At 37.4% G+C, this 19,260-nt stretch overlaps 1 protein-coding gene across 1 annotated transcript in view; it reads right to left on the bottom strand.

Moving 5' to 3' along the window:
• OCA2 (OCA2 melanosomal transmembrane protein) overlaps nt 1–19,260 on the bottom strand; it is a 160,126-nt gene that overhangs the window by 135,816 nt on the left and 5,050 nt on the right. The window contains exons 2-3 of the mRNA XM_005486403.4: nt 2,726–2,824; nt 1,940–2,128 (exon numbers count right to left, since the gene is read on the bottom strand). Of these exons, the coding sequence (XP_005486460.2) occupies nt 1,940–2,128; nt 2,726–2,824 (288 nt within the window). The remainder of the gene's footprint in view (nt 1–1,939; nt 2,129–2,725; nt 2,825–19,260) is intronic.

The raw sequence follows: 19,260 nt of genomic DNA, 5'->3' as shown, positions 1-19,260 counted from the left end.
GAAATTCCAAGTAGCCCTGATCTACTGAGGGCAGAGAGAGGAAGAAAGTGATACAGACATGAAAAGAAAGGAATGATGACACAAGCCATTTATTAGCACTTCATCACTGATAACGTCTTTTGGTATTATGTGATTTATGGAAAATAGTGACAGTTTAGTCATAGATCCTCTATCCTGCTGGTCAATTCTGTCTATCTTTACATTACAGGTTCCTTCTGGAATTTTGAGAATTTATTAGGTTATGAATTAATAAATTTTAATCCAGACTAGTTTAATTTTTATGTACTTCATAATTTTTGTTTTCATTTTGGACTTACAATTTATGATAGTAAAGTATTATTAAAAACCTTTTTATTTTAAGACGCAAGTGAAATAAAATATTAATTAAGCATTTATAAATTAGTAACCAGTTGTTTGTAAATAACAAACCCATCCAAAGGAGCTGGCAAGATATAATAAAAACAAGGTTTTGGAAATGGTTTCAATAAATACAGCATTTAGAAGGGTCTTTTCCTCCCGTCTGTTTGTTTTCATGACATTTTGTATTAGGGAAGCAGCATTTTTAACAGCTTACATTTGAGACATGATCAGCTTTGGACTCACCCATGGTTCACAATCTGTCTCTTCCTACAGTGCTAATCTGGCACAGTGATGCAAGTACAAGCCCTGTGCCAAATCCTATGCTGATATATGCCTCCAGTACAATCCTATCTGACTTCAGCTGGAAATGCATGGAGTATAAATCTATGAAGAATTTCACCCTCTCTTCTAAGCCAAATGATTTTTGATCTGATCTGCATATGGTGTTGGGCAGTTTAGCATCATTTGTTATCTCAGCAGCGCTGTGCTAATTTACAACAGCCAAGAAGCTGATCCCATATGTACAGCTTGCACTATAGCAGTGAAAATATTTCAAGGGAACTTCTGCCAGAAAAACTTGCTCCTCTCCAGATTATAAATCTATGCTGTACTGGAAACAATGGATTTCACACTCCCAGTTGATACCTTTGTTCCATCAAACACCAGGGAAATCTACCACAAATGTGAAGAAAAACACCTGCCAAACTTCTTTGCATGTTCTCACATTGCACTAATTGCAGTCATTGGAATTCTCTTGCTCCACTTGCTCAGCAGCAGAGTGGGAGAGCACAAAACCATATGCACAGTGAGAAGAAAACAATTGTGAAGTGATGAGCTAAAACAACATACAGATTGGGAAAAGACGCACTGACATTCTGCTGGAAAGGTGGAGATGTGGACCTGCAGTGCTGGGCTCCATGAAAACCCTGCAGAGCTACCTACAGACACCAAAACAAACTAGAAGAAGCATTGGACCTCTAGAGGAGGCACAGGGAATTAGTATCCAAGATTAAAGGTTCTGCTAGTTAAACCCCCAGCAAAAATGTCCCAAGAAAATCTGAGGTTATGCTCTTATCATATTGCTATCTTTTAATATATTAACAGGTTCAATTTCCTCCAGCCGTAGGCCTAAATGACTACTTTGGGGTAAAAAATGAAATATATTAATGTTGTCCAAGGTGGAAAAATGCTCAGTTATATTTTGCTTTGTGCATATGTGAAAAGCTACTGTAATGACTACAGAATTTTTACACACGTATTTTAATTAAAGTGAAGCAACAAAACACTGAAGAAAAAAATGCTGTGGAATCAACTACAGATCTTTTAAAAAATGGTTAAAAATATATATTAAAAGCAATATAGAAGGTATAGAATTGCAAATTTAGAATAGGTAAATGACTGATTCTTCTTAGAAGAAGGGGCTATTGATCATTATCGAGAGTCCATAATCAGTTTCAAACTACATACAGTCTAAATACGGAATCCTATTCTATCAATTTACATAAAATAATTTTCTAGATATCTATGCGTAAAAACAAATACATGCAGAAATTTAAAAAAGTAATGTTTGAATTCAGACCTCATCTTTGATAAATTGAACTTGACATGAAGGTTGTCCAATATTTCATATTTCTCAGAAGAAGCAGATCTGGGAAAACTTGTCATTTCACTTTCCAGTTGAAACCTTTGCTCAAATTCTGCAGAGCTGTTGTCCCATGAATCATCATCTGTGGTAAAATCTGGATTATGAAGAGCCATACACGGCAACCTGTCACACATTTTCAGTAAACATAATAAAACAGGATTTTATTTCAACAGGTAGTAGATGCAACTGACCTTGCAGAACCTTACATTCACTCTGAGAGATTTTTATGGAAAATTTCATAGAAAAATATTTATTCAGTACAGACCAAGGTTCCCTTGGTGACACAGTTGAGTAGACTGGGGATCAAGAGCAAAGACCCATGACATTTAGGCGCACCTGAGAGTACAAGTTCTCTGACACACCAGGCAGATGTATTTCAGGATCTGGTGTGCAAGCTCCATCATGAGGACCTTCCCTATAGTTCTGCTGTGTCTTTCAGTGCACTTATGTAACAGCCCATGGAGGAAATAAGAGCACAGAACCTACAGCTGTCTATGCTTAGGGCTCTCTAGTGACCCTGACCTCACACCTTACATCCTTCCCTTTTTTCAGCCCCTTCTCTGCTACCAAGGTCCTCCAGAGCAAATCTCTGCTTACAGTCCCAGCTATTCCCTTTATTTCCCAGCAGGTTTGGTGATAGGATATAAAAAAGAACCACATGCAACTAAAAAGAAGAGAACTTAGAAAAAAAATATTTTGAGAAAAATGAAAGGAACTCACCCATTTTCCTCTGAGGAAACCTTCAGTAGTGGTGTCTTCTCTGTAAAAACAGTGTTTTTTGACCTTGAGCTGAATAATTTTGAAAAATTGAAGTGATATCTTTGGAGGGAGAAAAGAAAAACAGAATAGTAAGTCTGTAGCAAAATGATTCACTAAAGATCTACAGAACAGTTTGCTACAAGCCCATCTAATTAGTTAAATATTCTTTAAGAATGGTGTTGACCTAAATTAGAGTTTTCATTGATTAAGTTTGAACTAGTCATGGTAGTTACCTCCTTATACTCACAGGGGACTCATTCATATAAGCTTACACTAGCATACTTCATAAAATATGAGATAATAGAAGAACTTATTCATTTATTATAATAAATGCTATTTGAGATATGAGTCACCATCTACAAATCTCTAAATCAAATCTCTACAGCAACTTTGGTACTCTTGGTATTAGGGAAGAAAACCTGAATACATGTACTTAATTTCTGCATTTGTGCAGCACAGTCCCTTCCAAATGGTTTCTGTCAAATCTTGGTCCTGGTGTGGCAGATAATTAAACAGTGTAAGCTACTTGCCATATTGCAGCTTAGCATTGTGAAGGAGCTTTTTGCTAAAGTATAAATCCCCAAACTTAAGAAGCAGCTGAAGACAATCAGTCAGAATCACAGAGGTCTGGCTTTGAGGCAGACTTCTGGTAGAGACTAAATAATTGAGCCATTCTAGAACATGTTCCCATGACCAGGCTCTTTCAGAGAAATTTCCTATCAAAACCATCATTATTCAGGTACACTCAGATTTATTACATTCAAAATTGTAGCCTCCCACCACCAGAAAGTTCCAAAGAAATATGCTAGACATACAGTCAAAATGCAGATCTCAATACACTTAGAGGAAACACAAAATTTCTTCCACTATTGCTGGACTGTGAGGGGAAAAAATTATAAAATCATCAACTTCTAAATAAATACACAACAGTGACTAGTTACTCAGTCCTCTAATTATAAGGAAAGCTCAAAAAGAAGGTATTGCATATTTGAATTTATAATGCAATGAAGATTCTTGCCGTTTGTAGAGCTGTGTCTCAACTTTGAGTTTGTAAAATTAAAACCTCCAAGTATTGCTTTGACTTGTTTGTTCAGTAGTGTTTTCAGTCAGAAGATGTGCTAGGTGCAGACTAACTGGATATGGTTATTTCAGCCTAGAATGGCCACAACACCCATTCAAACTCTGCTGTAAGTCACATATTTTCAGTCTCAACTGAAGAAAGTGAAAGAGTTAGAGAGATTCAATTACCCAATACCTCATGTCAAAAGTTGGGCAGATTACAACTCAGGTGCTACATTGCACTGACACTTCATCTGTGAAGAGATTATTGCATAATCTGTAGCTATCAAAGTGCTTTTTTTTTTAAGCAGGAGAATATCATTCACACAGGAGAAAGTATAAGTGGAGAAACTGTTATTTTGAAGCAAGTACTCTTCCAATCTCATCATAGCTTTCAATGTGAAAAGACACCTAGAGCTTTTACAAAATGGACCCCAAAGGTATAGCAGGACCACTATCAGAACTTTAAATGTGTGCTCACCATGCATTGCTGATATAATTCTGGCTAATCCCAACATCCCGCTATACTCAAAGTCTGCATCCAAATGGGACAATTTTTACAACAATTCTGATGGTGGATCTTGAATGTGTGAGTTCAGAAATTTGACTAATGAAATAACCACTTACTCTTTCTGCTTTTAAACACAACAATGTCACTTGTTCCACAGGAAAAAAAGGCTTCAAATAATATATAATATATGCTGTTCTGACTTTACCTCATCTTGTGCATACTATTAACCCTTCTGCACTTCCTTTTGTTCTTTTCCTTCTGGGATGTGTAAAATCTGAGACTAGTTACCAGACACTTTCTATTAAAACTTCCATTTTCTTCTAATTGTTAGGGGTTGACACTAACATTGCTTTATGTTACACAGGCATATGTATGTCCACTGACAATCCACATCTCAGCAGCTCTTCACCACTACTGTGAATGACCAGTTTGCAAAAAGTGCTGAAGGGCAAAGCAACCACAGGAATGGCAACAAGAAAAAGAGTATAAAGGTCATGTGAAAGATGGCTTAAGTGACAGAACCTGAGGTGAAGAATCGAGAATGCTAATTAAACATATCACCTTCACTTAGATATCACCTTCACTTTCTTCTTACACTTTGTTATCCCCACTTGCTGGTATAGGTCCTGTCACTTTTAAATGGAACTATGAAGCTGAACAGATGGCCAAGAATGATGAAGACAGAAAAAAAAGGAAAAGGTCTTCAGATAAAGTAAAAACAATTAGTAGATGACAACAACAATTTGCAGAGAATAAAAACACATGGACAAGAATAAGCAGCAGGAAACAGCCAGGCTTGACAAAACAAAAATAATTAGAGAAAAAGCAGAAGAGCCTCAACTCCCCCATGATGTGATTACTCTAATTAGAGAATGAGAGCAATATAAACAGTAAAGCTAATTAGGGCATAAAGGAATCTGGCAGGCTGAAAGCTCTAGAAAGAAAAGTTGCGAAAACATCATTTCAAAAATTGCAGGGATTATAAAAATGAAAGTTATCCTTGAATAGAGAGCCTGGCACAAACCCCTCTGTGCCCCCTCATACTTCTGCAGAGGTGCTGGAGGTGCGATTTGATCATCCACTTAATCCAAACATAAAAGATCATCCGCAGCCAAAACCTAGGAAGGCCCAAAGACCCCCTGCTGATAGAGGAAGTCTGCAGAGCTCAAAAAGCATCTTAGCATAATTCTTAGTGCTCCTCAACCCTGCAAGTAGCTGGTAATTGGGAAGCTGTGTAAATAGGAAACAAATCAAAATGTAACAAATTTCAAAAACTGGGATCCAGTCACACTTTGAATGTTTCCTCCTGAACAAATAGCTAGAAATTTTGCTTATATCCATATGCTAGTATGGAGTGCAATCCCCCTCTACTGAGCAATTCAGTAACATTACCAAGAGGCTATCACCGGGTCATCTCATTAACCAGTTGTGGGTAGGCCTGTTCTGAGGATGAAAAGACCACTCTAGATTTGCAGGCAAGGATCTAGTAAGCTGGACAGCACTTGTGTTCATGGTTCTTCTCTCACAGTTCAAGACTCAAAAATCATTAGCATTTTCTACATCAAATATAGAATAGTTTGAGTTGATCAAAATGGCTTTCAAGAGAGGTACAGTGAGAGCAGGAGATGGAAGGAAGAGATGTGAGAGACTCCAGTTTCTTCCACCGATAGGTTGATGACTCCTCAGACATTAGTCAGAGATAGTGGCTGATGAAGTCTGCTTCCCATTACCTGCAGGTGATACCTTCCTGCAGTCAAGCCCTAGACCTGCACTCTGACCACATTTTCAGGCATTTCCTAATGGTGTTTACACCTGAAATTTTAAACAAAAGGAAAAGGAAGACTTTGTGGTGGGCCCTGATGTTCAGCCATAAGCAACATTTCAATCCCAAATGCACAACAGCAAAGGACACCAAAAGAAATATACATCCTGCAAGAGCCTGACCAAGTAAAAAATCATGCTCATCCTAGTTAGGCTGCAAACACTTAAAATAATCACTAGATCTGACTGGAACCTATTACTTAGCCCTGTATTGAAAAGATTAATCATGGTACACAATGTACTGCTTTCATTCCCTATAATAAAAAAGATACATTTTAAATATCAGCTATATAATCCTTCATCTCCCATATGATATGCTGTGCACACAACTATCATTTGGGGAGCAATTTCTGTGAAAAGAGAAAACAATAATTCTCACTTCCATGGGAAAGATTTGGTCAGAATTGAAGGGGTGAATATGGAAGTATATATGTTATGTAAGAGCATCAACAGTTTTCACCATAACTTATTAAAAGTTTCATTTCATAAAAAAATTAAAAGCAGAATCTCTTCAGGGGAAAAAAGAGCTAGGATGCTTCCCTGAATTAGTAATCTGACTCAAAGCTAGTAACTAAAACAATTACAAGGATGACCTTATCACTCTCTACAACTTCCTGAAAGGTGATTGTATTCAGATAGGGATTGGTCTCTTTCATCAGGCAGCAGCCGACAGAACCAGAGGACACAGTCTCAAGCCGTGTCAAGGCTGACGCATTCCAATACAGGTTGGATATTAGGGAAAAGTTTTTTACAGAAAGGGTGATAAAGTTCTGGAATAGTCTGCCCAAGGAGGTGGTGGAGTCACCATCCCTGGATGTGTTTAAAAGGAGACTGGATATAGCACTCAATGCCATGGTTTAGTTGAGGCATTAGGGCATGGATTGGACTCGATGACCTTTAAGGTCTCTTCAAAACTTGTGATTCTGTGAATGAGGTCACCTCTTAAACAAAAGCTTAAGAATACTACTGACCCAAGAGTTTATAACAAGTACAACAACTAAGCAAAGTTTCCCAAAAGAGAAGTCCAGAGTAAAAATATGAGAGATAATTGTGAACGACACTAGTCACAACAGCATGAGTTTCATTTATCGTTACTATATTCTTTTAGAATAAAGTCTAATTTCAGAAGCTTCATCTTCCCTAAATAGAAAACATTTATACAAATCATATGTACTGAACTAATTACTCTTACCATAACTTTAAAAACAAAACAAAAGCAAAACAAAAGCCACAAAGAAAGAGATCCCCAGACCAGCTTTTGATTGCACTTAAAACACATTCTCCCATCAAGTTGGTATTTGTGATTTTCTGATGAAGTCCACTTTTTGGGGAAGAGTTATGTGGTACAAACTGTGCTGACCAACATCTGAGTATTCACCTCTTAAACCTTTACAGTGCACTAAGCAGCTGTATGCATACATCTGACAACTTTGTCATATACATGTGCCCACACAAAGACACAATCCTCTGTGACGATTTCTCCTCAGAGGCAGCACACCATGAGGAAATTGTTATGACTACCCATCACAAATCAAGTGTGGCAGCTGATACAAAATCAAGAGAAGAATCAAAGACTCCAGAGCTCTCATCTCGAAACAGTTTCTAGATATTTCCTGATGACTTCATTATGTAGCTTCACCAAGTCATCAAACAACCTCCAGACCTTTTAAACCCGTGCTGCACTAAGATGTCAGAAAAAATGAGCAACGAAAGCATTATTGAATACAGACTCATTTTCTTTACTTTTCTAATTTTCTATTGGACAGAACTGTACAGGATCCTGAAGGGCTAGCATTGCCTGATAGCACGACACTGTGAGAGGTACAGCCAACAGGCAGGTCTCATTTTGAAAGACAATGAGGTGCTGGAATGCGCCCAAACAGTAAATAAGGTGGTGAAGGGTCTGGAGCAGCTGAAAGAACTGTGGTTTTTTAGTCCGGAGAAAAGGAGAAGGAAGGGTCAGGGAAGACCTTATTTCTCCCTGCCTGAAGGGAGGCCATAGTGAAGGGGGCATTGGCCTCTTCTCCCAGAAAACAAGTGACAGCACATGAAGGAATGGCCTCAAGTTGTTTCAGGGACAGTTCAGACTCCCTGTTTGGAAACATTTTTTTCACAGAAAGGGTTGTCAAGCATTGGAACTGACTGCTCAGAGAAGTGCTGAGTTACCAGCAGGTAACTCAGGTATTTAAATGACATGTAGATGTGACATGTAGATAGGGCCAGGGTTTAGTGGTATACTTGGTAGTGTTGGGAAAGCTGTTAGACTTGATAATCTTAAAGGTCTTTCTCACCCAAAATGATTCTATTATTCCAAATTGAGAATCATATGCCATGCCAAGACCCCAGGCAATTAAAGAACAGGCTTAAGAAATGTGTAGGGAAATGTGTGCTGAGCTTATCCTAGATGGAAACGGTTCCTTAGCTAGAGCACACACAATGTGCATGCTTCATTCATTTCTGCTGGATTTGGAAAGTGAACGTTCTTCAATGGCAATTTTAAGTTCAAAAATAGCCTGGAAAATAGAGTGCTTCATATGATTCCTGTTTTAAAATCAAATCAGGCTTTGTAGGATTATTTTGCTTCTCGGAAAAAAAAAAAAAAAGGATATCGCCACAATTTGGTAATTTGTTCACCCCAAGAGTCTTTGCCTGCCTCTGTCAGGGAAGGTCTCCATCAATAAGACATTGGGGTGTAGTAAACAGACCCTGACCTCACTCTAGTGGGTGAAGATAAAAGAAAGGATTTAACCTCTAAGCTGCCATGAAACACTTCTACCTCAGAGGAAAATATGTGTTCTCCACACATTTTCTGCTCCCATGTCAGGGCATCATGAGGTCCATCTGCCTGTGGGAGGGAGCCAGGAGCAGGGACTGGCCATGGGTCTGGCAGGGCCATGATCTTCCCAACCAGAGCCTGCCCCACAGCATCCAACAAGGGAGCAGGGATGGGGTAGGGATGGAAGCACAAGTCAACTCTGATTTCATGAGAATCCAGCAGGACCACAGGGATACAGAAGGTCCAAAAAATTACCATTTGAAGGAGTGAAAAGTTGCACTGAAGAAGGTATCTGCTGTTTTCTCCTCTGAATTTTCTGCTTCAGCAAAGGAAATTAAAAAGCTACAGGAGACCACATGGAAAACTGCAGACAGTCTGAAGGAGAAAATAAATTTCAGGAGCAGAGGCTGCCAAAAGAGTTTAGCTGTTAGCAACTACCAGCAAGCTGCAAATTTGAAAGAGCCATCAGGAGCCAGTATGGGTAGCAGTCCAAATTCCAAACCCCTAGTTCCTCTATGGATTACATTGATAACCTGTTAAGAGGTATTATCTGCAAATGCTGGAGGGTATAGTGAAAAATGAGTCTGTAGTAGGGAAGCAATTTATCAAGAACACTTAAAGCATGACTACATTTGTGACACTTAGTATATTCTGCAGGTTTGGCTTTTAAATGCCACCATTTTTCCTTGACATTCACAATGGGCTTTCAGCTTAACCAACTCGGTTGCTAACTGAACTTACGACAAAGAAAGGGGGATCACACTTTTTTCTAGTCCATAAGGGAATTTGAAAAATCTCAAACATTGAAAAAGTGGTCACAGCTTAATTCTTTAACTTTATGCCTGGTCAGACTCTCTTATAGATGCAAGATAGGGTGCTTGAATGATGGAAATATGAGCAGAGGAGTAGGTCTGAGATAAAACTAGGTGGTGTAACCATGTCTAGAGAAGGTTTTTATTCATCAAGCATTGAAGTGATAGAATGTTGTCATCTCAAAGGTTTGGTGAAACATATGTTAAAACATGAAGATTTACTTAGAGAGCAGCTGAATTCCAGAATTATGCAAGAAAAGGAAACACTATTAAAACAAGGCTAGTGGGCACTTCCAAGATGAAGGAACACCTTCATACAAAACAGTGAGGGAAAATTATATTGATAAAATTTTCCTTAATCCAAGAGATGTACTGACAAAATGTGACATTTATTCATTTATTCTTCTGGCTTTTCATATATCTTTATGCCACTCACCCCAGTTTTGGAGACTGAAAAGAGTAATTAGCTAGCAATACTTAGAGATCAAGAAATGAAAAATCTATTTTTTTTCCTTTTTTAAGCATTTCTTAGACTATTGTTTTTCCATATATTTCATTCCAAGAATCTGGATATAGGATTATTCATAACTGTAACTTTTAGATAAAAAAAAGACTTTGTCACTAAAAAAGTATCTCCATTCCTTGTAGTTAAAAAAATAAAGGCAGACATCTACCAAAAAAAGCATTCACTAAAAACATGAGAAAATGTGGCTGATTTCTGTGCCTGGAGAAGTGTTTCAGAGGCAGGCCACCACACAGCTTAAAAAAAAAAACAAGTTGTCATCAAATTAAGTTTTATTTCAAAAAACCCAGATGACTGATTCAAAGTACTGTAAGTTTGCTGGGACTAGTATGTTGTCCTTTGGTCACAATAAAATGAAACACAGTAAGTTCAAGTATACTCCTATCTGTTAAGTAGTTCAGTATTACAAAATATCTAGGACAATTTATGTAGCTTTTATGTAAATTATGATCTTGGTTGACTGGACCCAGCAAAAATGCTAAAATTTGCTTCAAAGCTAGAGCAACACAGCAAGCAGACAAAGAAGAAACAGCAGTAAAATTTGCAGATAAATACTTTCTAGTGGGAGATATAGCTGTCATGTTTTGAAATACCCCTATTAAGTTGATAAAATAATGGGCATTTTTTCACTTGGAAGTCCTTCCATTAAATTTAATTTTTGAATTATTTTAATTACAATGGATGTATTAAAAATTTCTTTTCAGGTTCTGGCTGAGCATAAGCACTGAGGTTATTAATATAAGCTTTGTCATCCGAAAGTCTGGTTTAGCATCATTACAGTCATTGGCAAGGGAGAGATCTCTTCAAATAATTTTCATCCTCCACATCTCCCATGTTGTCTATACAAATAACCTGGTGAATTAACTCTGACATGACAAAAAGACTTTTCACTGAATGATATACAAGCCTTATACAAATAATGTCTATATTGCAATGTAATAAAAAGTACTTTTATATGTACATTTTATTTGCACCTAGATCAAATTTCTTTTTTATACATAAGAGTTATCATCAAAAAAGTTATTCAGAGTTAAGTTTACAAAAAAAAATCTATTAACAAGTCCTTCCAAAGACAACTTCCTTATAACTTCCCAGCAAGTAACTTAAAAAACAGAGTGATTCCACATAACTGGTCGTTTGCATTTCACCTTGAATTATATCAGAGCGAAAAACTTTTAAAACATTGAAAGTCCCAGAGAAACAAGTTAAAAAACCCAAACAGAATAAAAAGGCAGCTCATATCAATAAAATATTTTCTCTTACATTTGGGTGATACTCTGTGAAATTATTCAAGAGTAAATACTGTTTTATCTCACAAAGATGGTTCTCTTCCCTGCAATAGTCCTTCACTTAGATCACTATCACATATTAATATACACCTCTTACAAGCCTCAGGAAATTCATTCCATAGCCTTGAGTTCTGGTTTGCTACCAGACATTTTTCTGCCTTAAAAGGCCTTAGAGGTCCAAGACCCTCAAGAATACAACATCAGAGAAGGAGCTTCTAATCTGTATTAAAAAGCAGCTTTGAAACACATATTTTTGACTTGTTGCTGACCAAGGGGAGACAAATTTAAGACACAAGATTTGAGTCCATTAAAACATTCAATTGAAATTCTCAAAGTAAAAAGAAGGCAGGGAAGAAAAACAACCACCAAACAAATCAACCCAAACACCAAGGATTATAAACACATTCCAAAAACACTCTAGGAATTTGATTTTCTCATGCAGGGTATAATGCAAATTATATTTGGCAAGTCCCCCCTAAAGTGGGCTAATTGACCACAAAAAAAAAAAAGAAAAATTTATTTCAGCTTCCCTTCCTCCCAATTTAAACTCTAATCCTTCTCCAGGTAAGAACATGCTGCTGTGCACTGAAAAACCAAAACCAAGAATCACATCTCTCAGGATTCAGAAGGAAATTCCTCTTCCTGCACAGCAGATGGCTTTGTTTCAGCAGTATAGTTTAACTGTACATCATACTTCTTAATACACTTTTTCCCTCCTAGTCAAAGAGATGCCAGACTCTTTCCTCTCAGGCACCACATTCCCTTCAACCCTATACAGAACGGAATAATTTTGGTTACTCCATAGTATCACACAGGTGACTTCCTTCCATGTTGTTCCTCAAATAGCATATTCCTCATGAGATATGTCATAATATTTATTATGTATGTTTTAAAAATTAGCACCATCCCAAAGCTAAATAAATCCTGAATACTGATCATCAAAAAAATAGAACAATAACCCTTCACATAGACATGAAAATCTCTAGACTCACAAAAATGAAGTTACATAAATAAAACTTCATTCTGTGCTCCCAAAGAAAAAGAAAATGCAAAAAGGGAAAGTGCCAGTGTGCCTGACTTAAAAAGAAAAATCTTCGTCAAGGGATTATGTGCAGAAAAGGAGAAAGCCTGTGCTGACATGGCTGCCCTATGTTAGCAGCAGCAGAACACAGCTGATACAGACAGCTAAAGACAGAAGAAATTTTACAGGTGTTTTGATTCCTCAAGCAGATACAGTGCCTGAATAATGTCCTACTTTTTCAATCAAAAACACTTGTTAGCATTCTTAAAAGAATGAACTGAAACCACTATATATACATTAAATAAGCAGTTCTTGTCATTTGCCATGTGTTGAACCAGACAGTTACAGTTACTTGATTATCAACTCAAATGGATCAAACAGGTTTCGTTTTCTTGAACCAACAGTGCCTCCAAATAAGAAAAGCTTGAAACATAAAGAAAGGTGCTGACAAACACAATTCTTGCATATGTTTTTTTAATAAAACATCTCCAGAAATTGTTGTCAACAGTTGCTGCATCAACAACTCTTTTTTTTAATACCATCTGCACAGGCACTTTGCAAAAAGAAAATATTTATAAAGTGGGACATAGCAGGAAAACCAAAGGATATTCTGACAAAATGGAAATGCAAAGAAGTCAAGTAAGCAGACACTCTTGATTGCACAGCAAAAAATAAAATAACACAAAGCAATAAACAGTGAAAAAACCAAAACAAAACAAAAAAAATTACCAAAAAAAATACACTAAAGTGCCCATTAATCAGACACTTATTAGAAGTTAATGTGGAAGTAGGCCTTCGGCACCTCAAGGAACAACAGAGAATAATGGTTGTTCCTTTATACAAAAATAACAGTTTAGAGAGCAAATAATGTAGGTTCATTTGAGTCATGGCATTTAGAAATAGGTCCTAATTGAAAAGAAATATTTTAAAAACAGACAAAAAATGTTCATGAGAAGTAGAGGTCCATAGTGGGTTGTCAGAGAGAAAAAAAACCACTTTATACTATTTTAAGATTATGGAATATGAACATTAATTAGAATAGTGGAAGAACTGTACGTACAGGAATTATTTCCTCCAGTAGCATTAGGGAAAAGAGTGGGCTGAAGAGAAAAAAAATAACATGACACATGGCAGAGCTAAAAGAACAGATTTTAACCTAAGAGAAACTTAAAAAGAAAAAAGCATGTAGACAAATTTTAAAAAGGACATTGTTTAGAGAGGATGAACTCCATCAACACTTTTCATTTGTCACAAGGTATGGCTGCAGTCTCAGCTCTGAAGTATTATTCCAGTTTATCTATTAGTTTATTTTGGTCAATAATCAAATGCTGTAACCACAATAGGATAATGTATGTTCCTACTTGCAACTTTATTGTTAATGAACACCCTCATTCCCGAAGAAATACAGTTGGAGCAACAGGTGAGTTCCAGATTATTAATTTTGCATCCAAGTAAATAAATTACATTACATATAAGGAAGCCAGTGTCAATACTTAATTTAGATGACCTCAAAGTATTACATGCATAACCTGAATCTTCTGAGGTTCATATAGAGTTTAGGAAGTATGAAGACCCAGAATTCTCTTTCTCCAACCTATCTACTTGAGCCTAAAACATTTTCAGAGTGGTATATCAAGAAAATTAAATGATCAGTCCTACTCCAAATTGTAAATAGATCAATACATTTGTTAACAGCTTTTGATGAAGAGTTCCTGTGTGTTCTGCCTCACAAACATCAGATTTCCAGCTCAAGGAAAGCATGTCAGGTCTAACAACAACAGCGTCACTCTATCAACTTTTGTCAACAGAAAAGCAGATCCAAAAATGTGATTAGTACAATGTCCATACATGCAAGTCCTTATGAAAATCTGTCATTCTCTTCTGCCAAGGACAATCTGTCTTCCATCAAAATAGGCAAGTTGGAATATTTCTGGCTATGTAATTCTCTTCAATATTTCCATTCAAGTAGGAACAGGTTTGTAAGGAGTGCTTGTGGTCATTTTATTTAAGGCTAAAAACAATAGTTTTTCAAACACTGATGTTCAATGGTTTTACTCTGAAACATCACTACTTCTTACAGTTCTGATTTGGCTAAGTTTTGGCCACATACTACAGTATGCCAAGTAGATGGAACCCAAAAATAATGTCTAAAATGCATGAATTCCATTGCACCACCTTGTAGAGCATTTTTTTTTCCCATTGGCCTGTACTAGAAATCACTGGGAGGCCCAAAGTACCAAGCACAGAGCAAACTGGAAAAGAAGACTCATATTGCCAATGGATGCAACAAAAACTCACATATTTATATAATGTTACAACATAGCTCTTCTCTTTTAGCTTGTACGCCTAAAGACACATCAGAGAAAACAGAAGGGAATCCCTTGGTACCCTCATTCTAGGCTTATTCTTCCTTTTGGCAGAACAATTCACTAAATTCAGGTTCATCCTTTTCACTGTATGAGGTTTACATGCTGAAGCAGCTGTGAATAGACTCCTAAAGAGGATTGCAGGTCACATGTCATTGACATGGTGGAGGAGGTAGAATTGCTCCTATCACATCTAGGAAGATTAGAAACAAAAGAGTATTTGAAACTGCCTTTGCTTTTTTATTTTCTTGGCAGTAGAGAGAAGGAATTGCATCAGACCACAAGAGTGGGAGGAAAAGTCACTGCAAAATATTTACTCTATGCTACTCAGGATTAGACTTGTTACAGTAAATTCCTCAAAAGCATAGTGTTTCCTCCTCAAATAACAAGTGCAAAGCCCTGCCAGACACATGAGCTCAATGTAGCTGCCAGGGTGGCCAGCTGACGGAGATGTTTTCATATTTCACCTCAGAGATCTCCACTTCAGGCAAGGGAGCTCTTGCTCAAAGAAACTCTGCTCAAGGATAGCAGGGAGTGAATGGCAGACGGACTGTGTTTACTGTCCTTACTGACTAGCACAGCAAACACAGTAGCTCTGAAAGTGTGAGCAAAGCCTTCAGCCTTTCACAGCTGCTTCTGAATGATGCTAATTCACACAGTACTGATTCAACTGCTTCTGCTCCACTTTTTAAAACTGAGTGGCTCTAACTGCCAATCTGTTCTATATTACACCCTGTCCAAAAGAAATAATATAAAAACATGAAAAGAAAAAAAAAAAGGAAAAAACAAACACAAGTGCATTACTTTTGAACCTACCCAGTTCTGACAGCCCTGGCTCCAGCTCAGAGTGCTGTCCTTGATGTAGCTCCGACCTGCTGTGGGCAGAGCTCTGTGTGGTCTCTGACTGCCGCTGGTCCATTAGCACAATTATTGCAGGTTGTCCCTGCAGCCCCATTAGCCCCTATCAAGCAGAGAATTGCTTGCTTTGTCACTGTCTGTAAGCATTTTGGTGACTCATTTATCAGTTTTTGCTCTATTTCAGATAGTAAATCACTTGAGCTCCTTATGTACAGCAGGTTTTTTAAAAAGCCATATGATTTGCCAGACTACAGACTGTGACCTTTTTTTTTTCTTACTTCAGTGGCTAATTTCTCCCATCTACATTAATCTATTTTTCCATCAACTACATTCAATTTAACATGAACTTCAGTTCTTTATTATATGACCATCGTTATCTGGGAAATTTTTGCTACAGCTGAGGAATGATTTCCAGTGCTTTTAACACAAAAGGACAAAACACTCTAATGCCAATTAATTCTAAACAGAGAGACATTTACAATTTGGGGCAGACTGAAAGCTCCCCATCACCAGCAGAACTGTGCTCTAAAACATCTGCTCCTGACAGCAAGCTATGAAAGGAAAAAAAAAAAAAAAAGAAAGGAAATATTTCTTTCTGTACTCCCTTGTGGGGTGAGATTGTTTTATTTGATGAGGAATTATAGCCTTCCATGTCTTTATCTTGTTAACACGCCTTGCTTTTGTTTGAAAGACCAAGCTGTAAGTAATTATGCGTGCAAGATATTCAGTGTTAGCAAGGAATGCTGCTTACTTGGCTGTCTGGCTTCAGGGTTTGGGACCGACAAGTTCATATTCTTGTTACCTGCAGCTTTGGGTGGAGTTGAGATTTTTTTCATATCTGAGGACTGATTGCATCAGAGTCTAGCTTATAAACACAGCATTAACTTGTTTTTGCCTAATTCAATCCATAGCTAAGTACACCCTGCTCACACTCTGTATGTCCTGCTGTATTTCACCCAGTGTCTCTTTGTAGCTGCATGGAAGAGTTTCCATTTGTCTTTTTCACTACTTCTACTGCCCCTGCATTTTACTCATATCTGTCCATTTAAAATCTTCTCCTTCCACTTCTGTCTCTACATCTTCACTCCTCCTCAGCAGCTCCCCAGCAGTCTGGGCAGAGGATGAGAAATTTTTTAGCCAAACATTCTGTATGAACTAAGCTAACCAAGCTCTTATGTCATCACCCTGGGTATTATACTAAATACTGCAAACCCTTTCTCTCCTCTCCTCCATCAGGCCTTTATATTTTCAACAAAATAATAGTAATTGGAAAGAAGAATCAAGAGTATATAAACAAAATGCTGATTAACAAGAAATTTTCTTATAAAATAGAATACCTGAGGAAAAGTTGCTGTTTTAATCGCTGTTTCATTATATATTTTCAAAGTTACAATTAAAGAAAAAAAAAAATATGGTCTTGGCAGACTGCATCTGGCAAATGTATGTGGATCCATAGAATTACCAAGAGCTGGGAAATGTGTGTTTAATGCTACTCAGAGCAAAGCAGAAGTTGTGTATCCATTTTCTACCAAAAAACTACATTATGTAACTCCCACTAGCATTACTCCTTTTTTGAATAGACCATGAAATCAAAATGCTTTCATTCCTCTCCCTCTATGCTCTGCAAAGTTCGTCGGCTCCTGTTCCTCCTCAGGCTCATTGAGGCCCACACCTTAAATTTCAATGACCCAAACTTACTGTCAATCATTAGATTTCTCTCCATTATTCCCTTTCTCTACTATTTTGGCTTTACTTTCAGGTCTTATTCTAACCTTCAGCTGCAGAGCCTGGGCCCACAGAAAAGTTGCCATGTTATCATGCAGACCATTTACCACCCAAAACCAGTGCTGCAGTGCCTGCCTATATGCATGTCCACTTGATGCAGTAATATATGTAAGGACTATGGATTTCTTATGCTTCCTTTCCCTTCTTCCTAGTCACTGTCCATGAGAACTCAGTTGTTTTTCCTCACATAAAACATGCACATCTACATGGCAGAAAAACTGGGACAAAACTGAAGTCTTAATTAATTAGTATAACTTGTCCAGCTGCTAATGAGAAGTTATGATTTCTGTAAATCAGTCAGTATGTCAGAGGCTGCACACATGCACATCAGTCAGGAGCAAAGCACACAGACCCATTTTCCAATGAGAAGCTTCATGGAGAGGTGTTGAGTGTCTGAGTTTATTTGCTTCATCACAGATGGCCAGCTACTCCTCATGTCAGCTATTTAAGCCCCAGGCATACCCTCCTGCTCAACAGTGACTGGCCCTTCACACCAAATTTCGACTTGTTGGCTTTACTCTTCAATGTAAAAAAAAAATTCTGACAATAAAAGCCTTCTTCTGTTTAAACAGGGAAGTTTATGTGCAGTCCCATCTTGTATATGACTGGCATCTTTCCACAACTGGCCTAAGAGGTCTCACAGAGACAAACCCCATATTATCATATTATTAACTATTAGGAAAAGGGCAGCTGCTTTCAAAATTCAACAGCTTTGTGGGATGTCACAGGCACTCAAATGAAACACTTGATTTTTAAAGGTTGGTACACTGCAAATTCTTCACTGAGTGCTAAGCTCAGTGTTTAGCCTGACAATTAGTATCCCCTAATTCTTTCAACAGAGCACTCAGAAACAAAAATTAATAATGGTGGGTTCTTGTTTACAAAATGTTCTGTCAGAGCAAAAAGCATTTGAGTGGCTACATGGGAGCACTGCTGTCAATGGCAGAATAGAAATTGTAGTATATGACCAATCTGAGATAATGTGAATAATTATTAGCAATTAGCACTGAAATTATGAATAATACAAAGCAACAAAAAATTAACTTAGAACACAGAGAAACTTATAATGAATGGAGCCTCTTTCTGTAGGCTTCATTAACAGCAGGAAGTGTGTCAAAATCAGTCTTCAGCTGAATACACCTCTTTGATCAAATCAAGTCAAACACTCTAAGTTACATCATATAACTACATTTCAGTCTTGTTTCTGTTACCATGGCAAGGTACCTTTTTCCCAGGAAATGCAGAACAACGAATTAGAATAGGGCAGCAGAATCCCACAATAACTTATTAATTTGCCTATTTTACATAATATGGTCTTTCTGTTTTACTTCCTACCATTTAATCTAAAGTTTTGCTAGAGCTGCTTATTGCTTCTTTTGGGCTTTTCAGGCTTTGAATAGTATTTTATGATATTGTAGAGGTAACAGCAGGAAGTTTTAATCTCAGCTAAGAGAGTCTCAGTAGTTCCATGCCCCTACACAGTTTGCTCATGATAAACTGTGTTGCAGCCACACACCTCCATGTAAGCAATAAATGTTTGAGAGGGTGAACCAAACTAAATAAATTGGCAGAATTGGACTCTACAACTCCTTCCATATTATTTGTTTACTGCAGTGTCATAGCATTTAAAGATCCACATGGGGAATCAAAATGCAGAAACATTTACTATGGATAA

This window comes from Zonotrichia albicollis, chromosome 2 (assembly GCF_047830755.1).
Source record: "Zonotrichia albicollis isolate bZonAlb1 chromosome 2, bZonAlb1.hap1, whole genome shotgun sequence".
In the NCBI taxonomy this organism is placed as follows: Eukaryota; Metazoa; Chordata; class Aves; order Passeriformes; family Passerellidae; genus Zonotrichia; species Zonotrichia albicollis.
The sequence above is the reverse complement of the archived record's forward strand: the minus strand, read 5'-3'. Positions and strand labels throughout refer to the sequence as shown.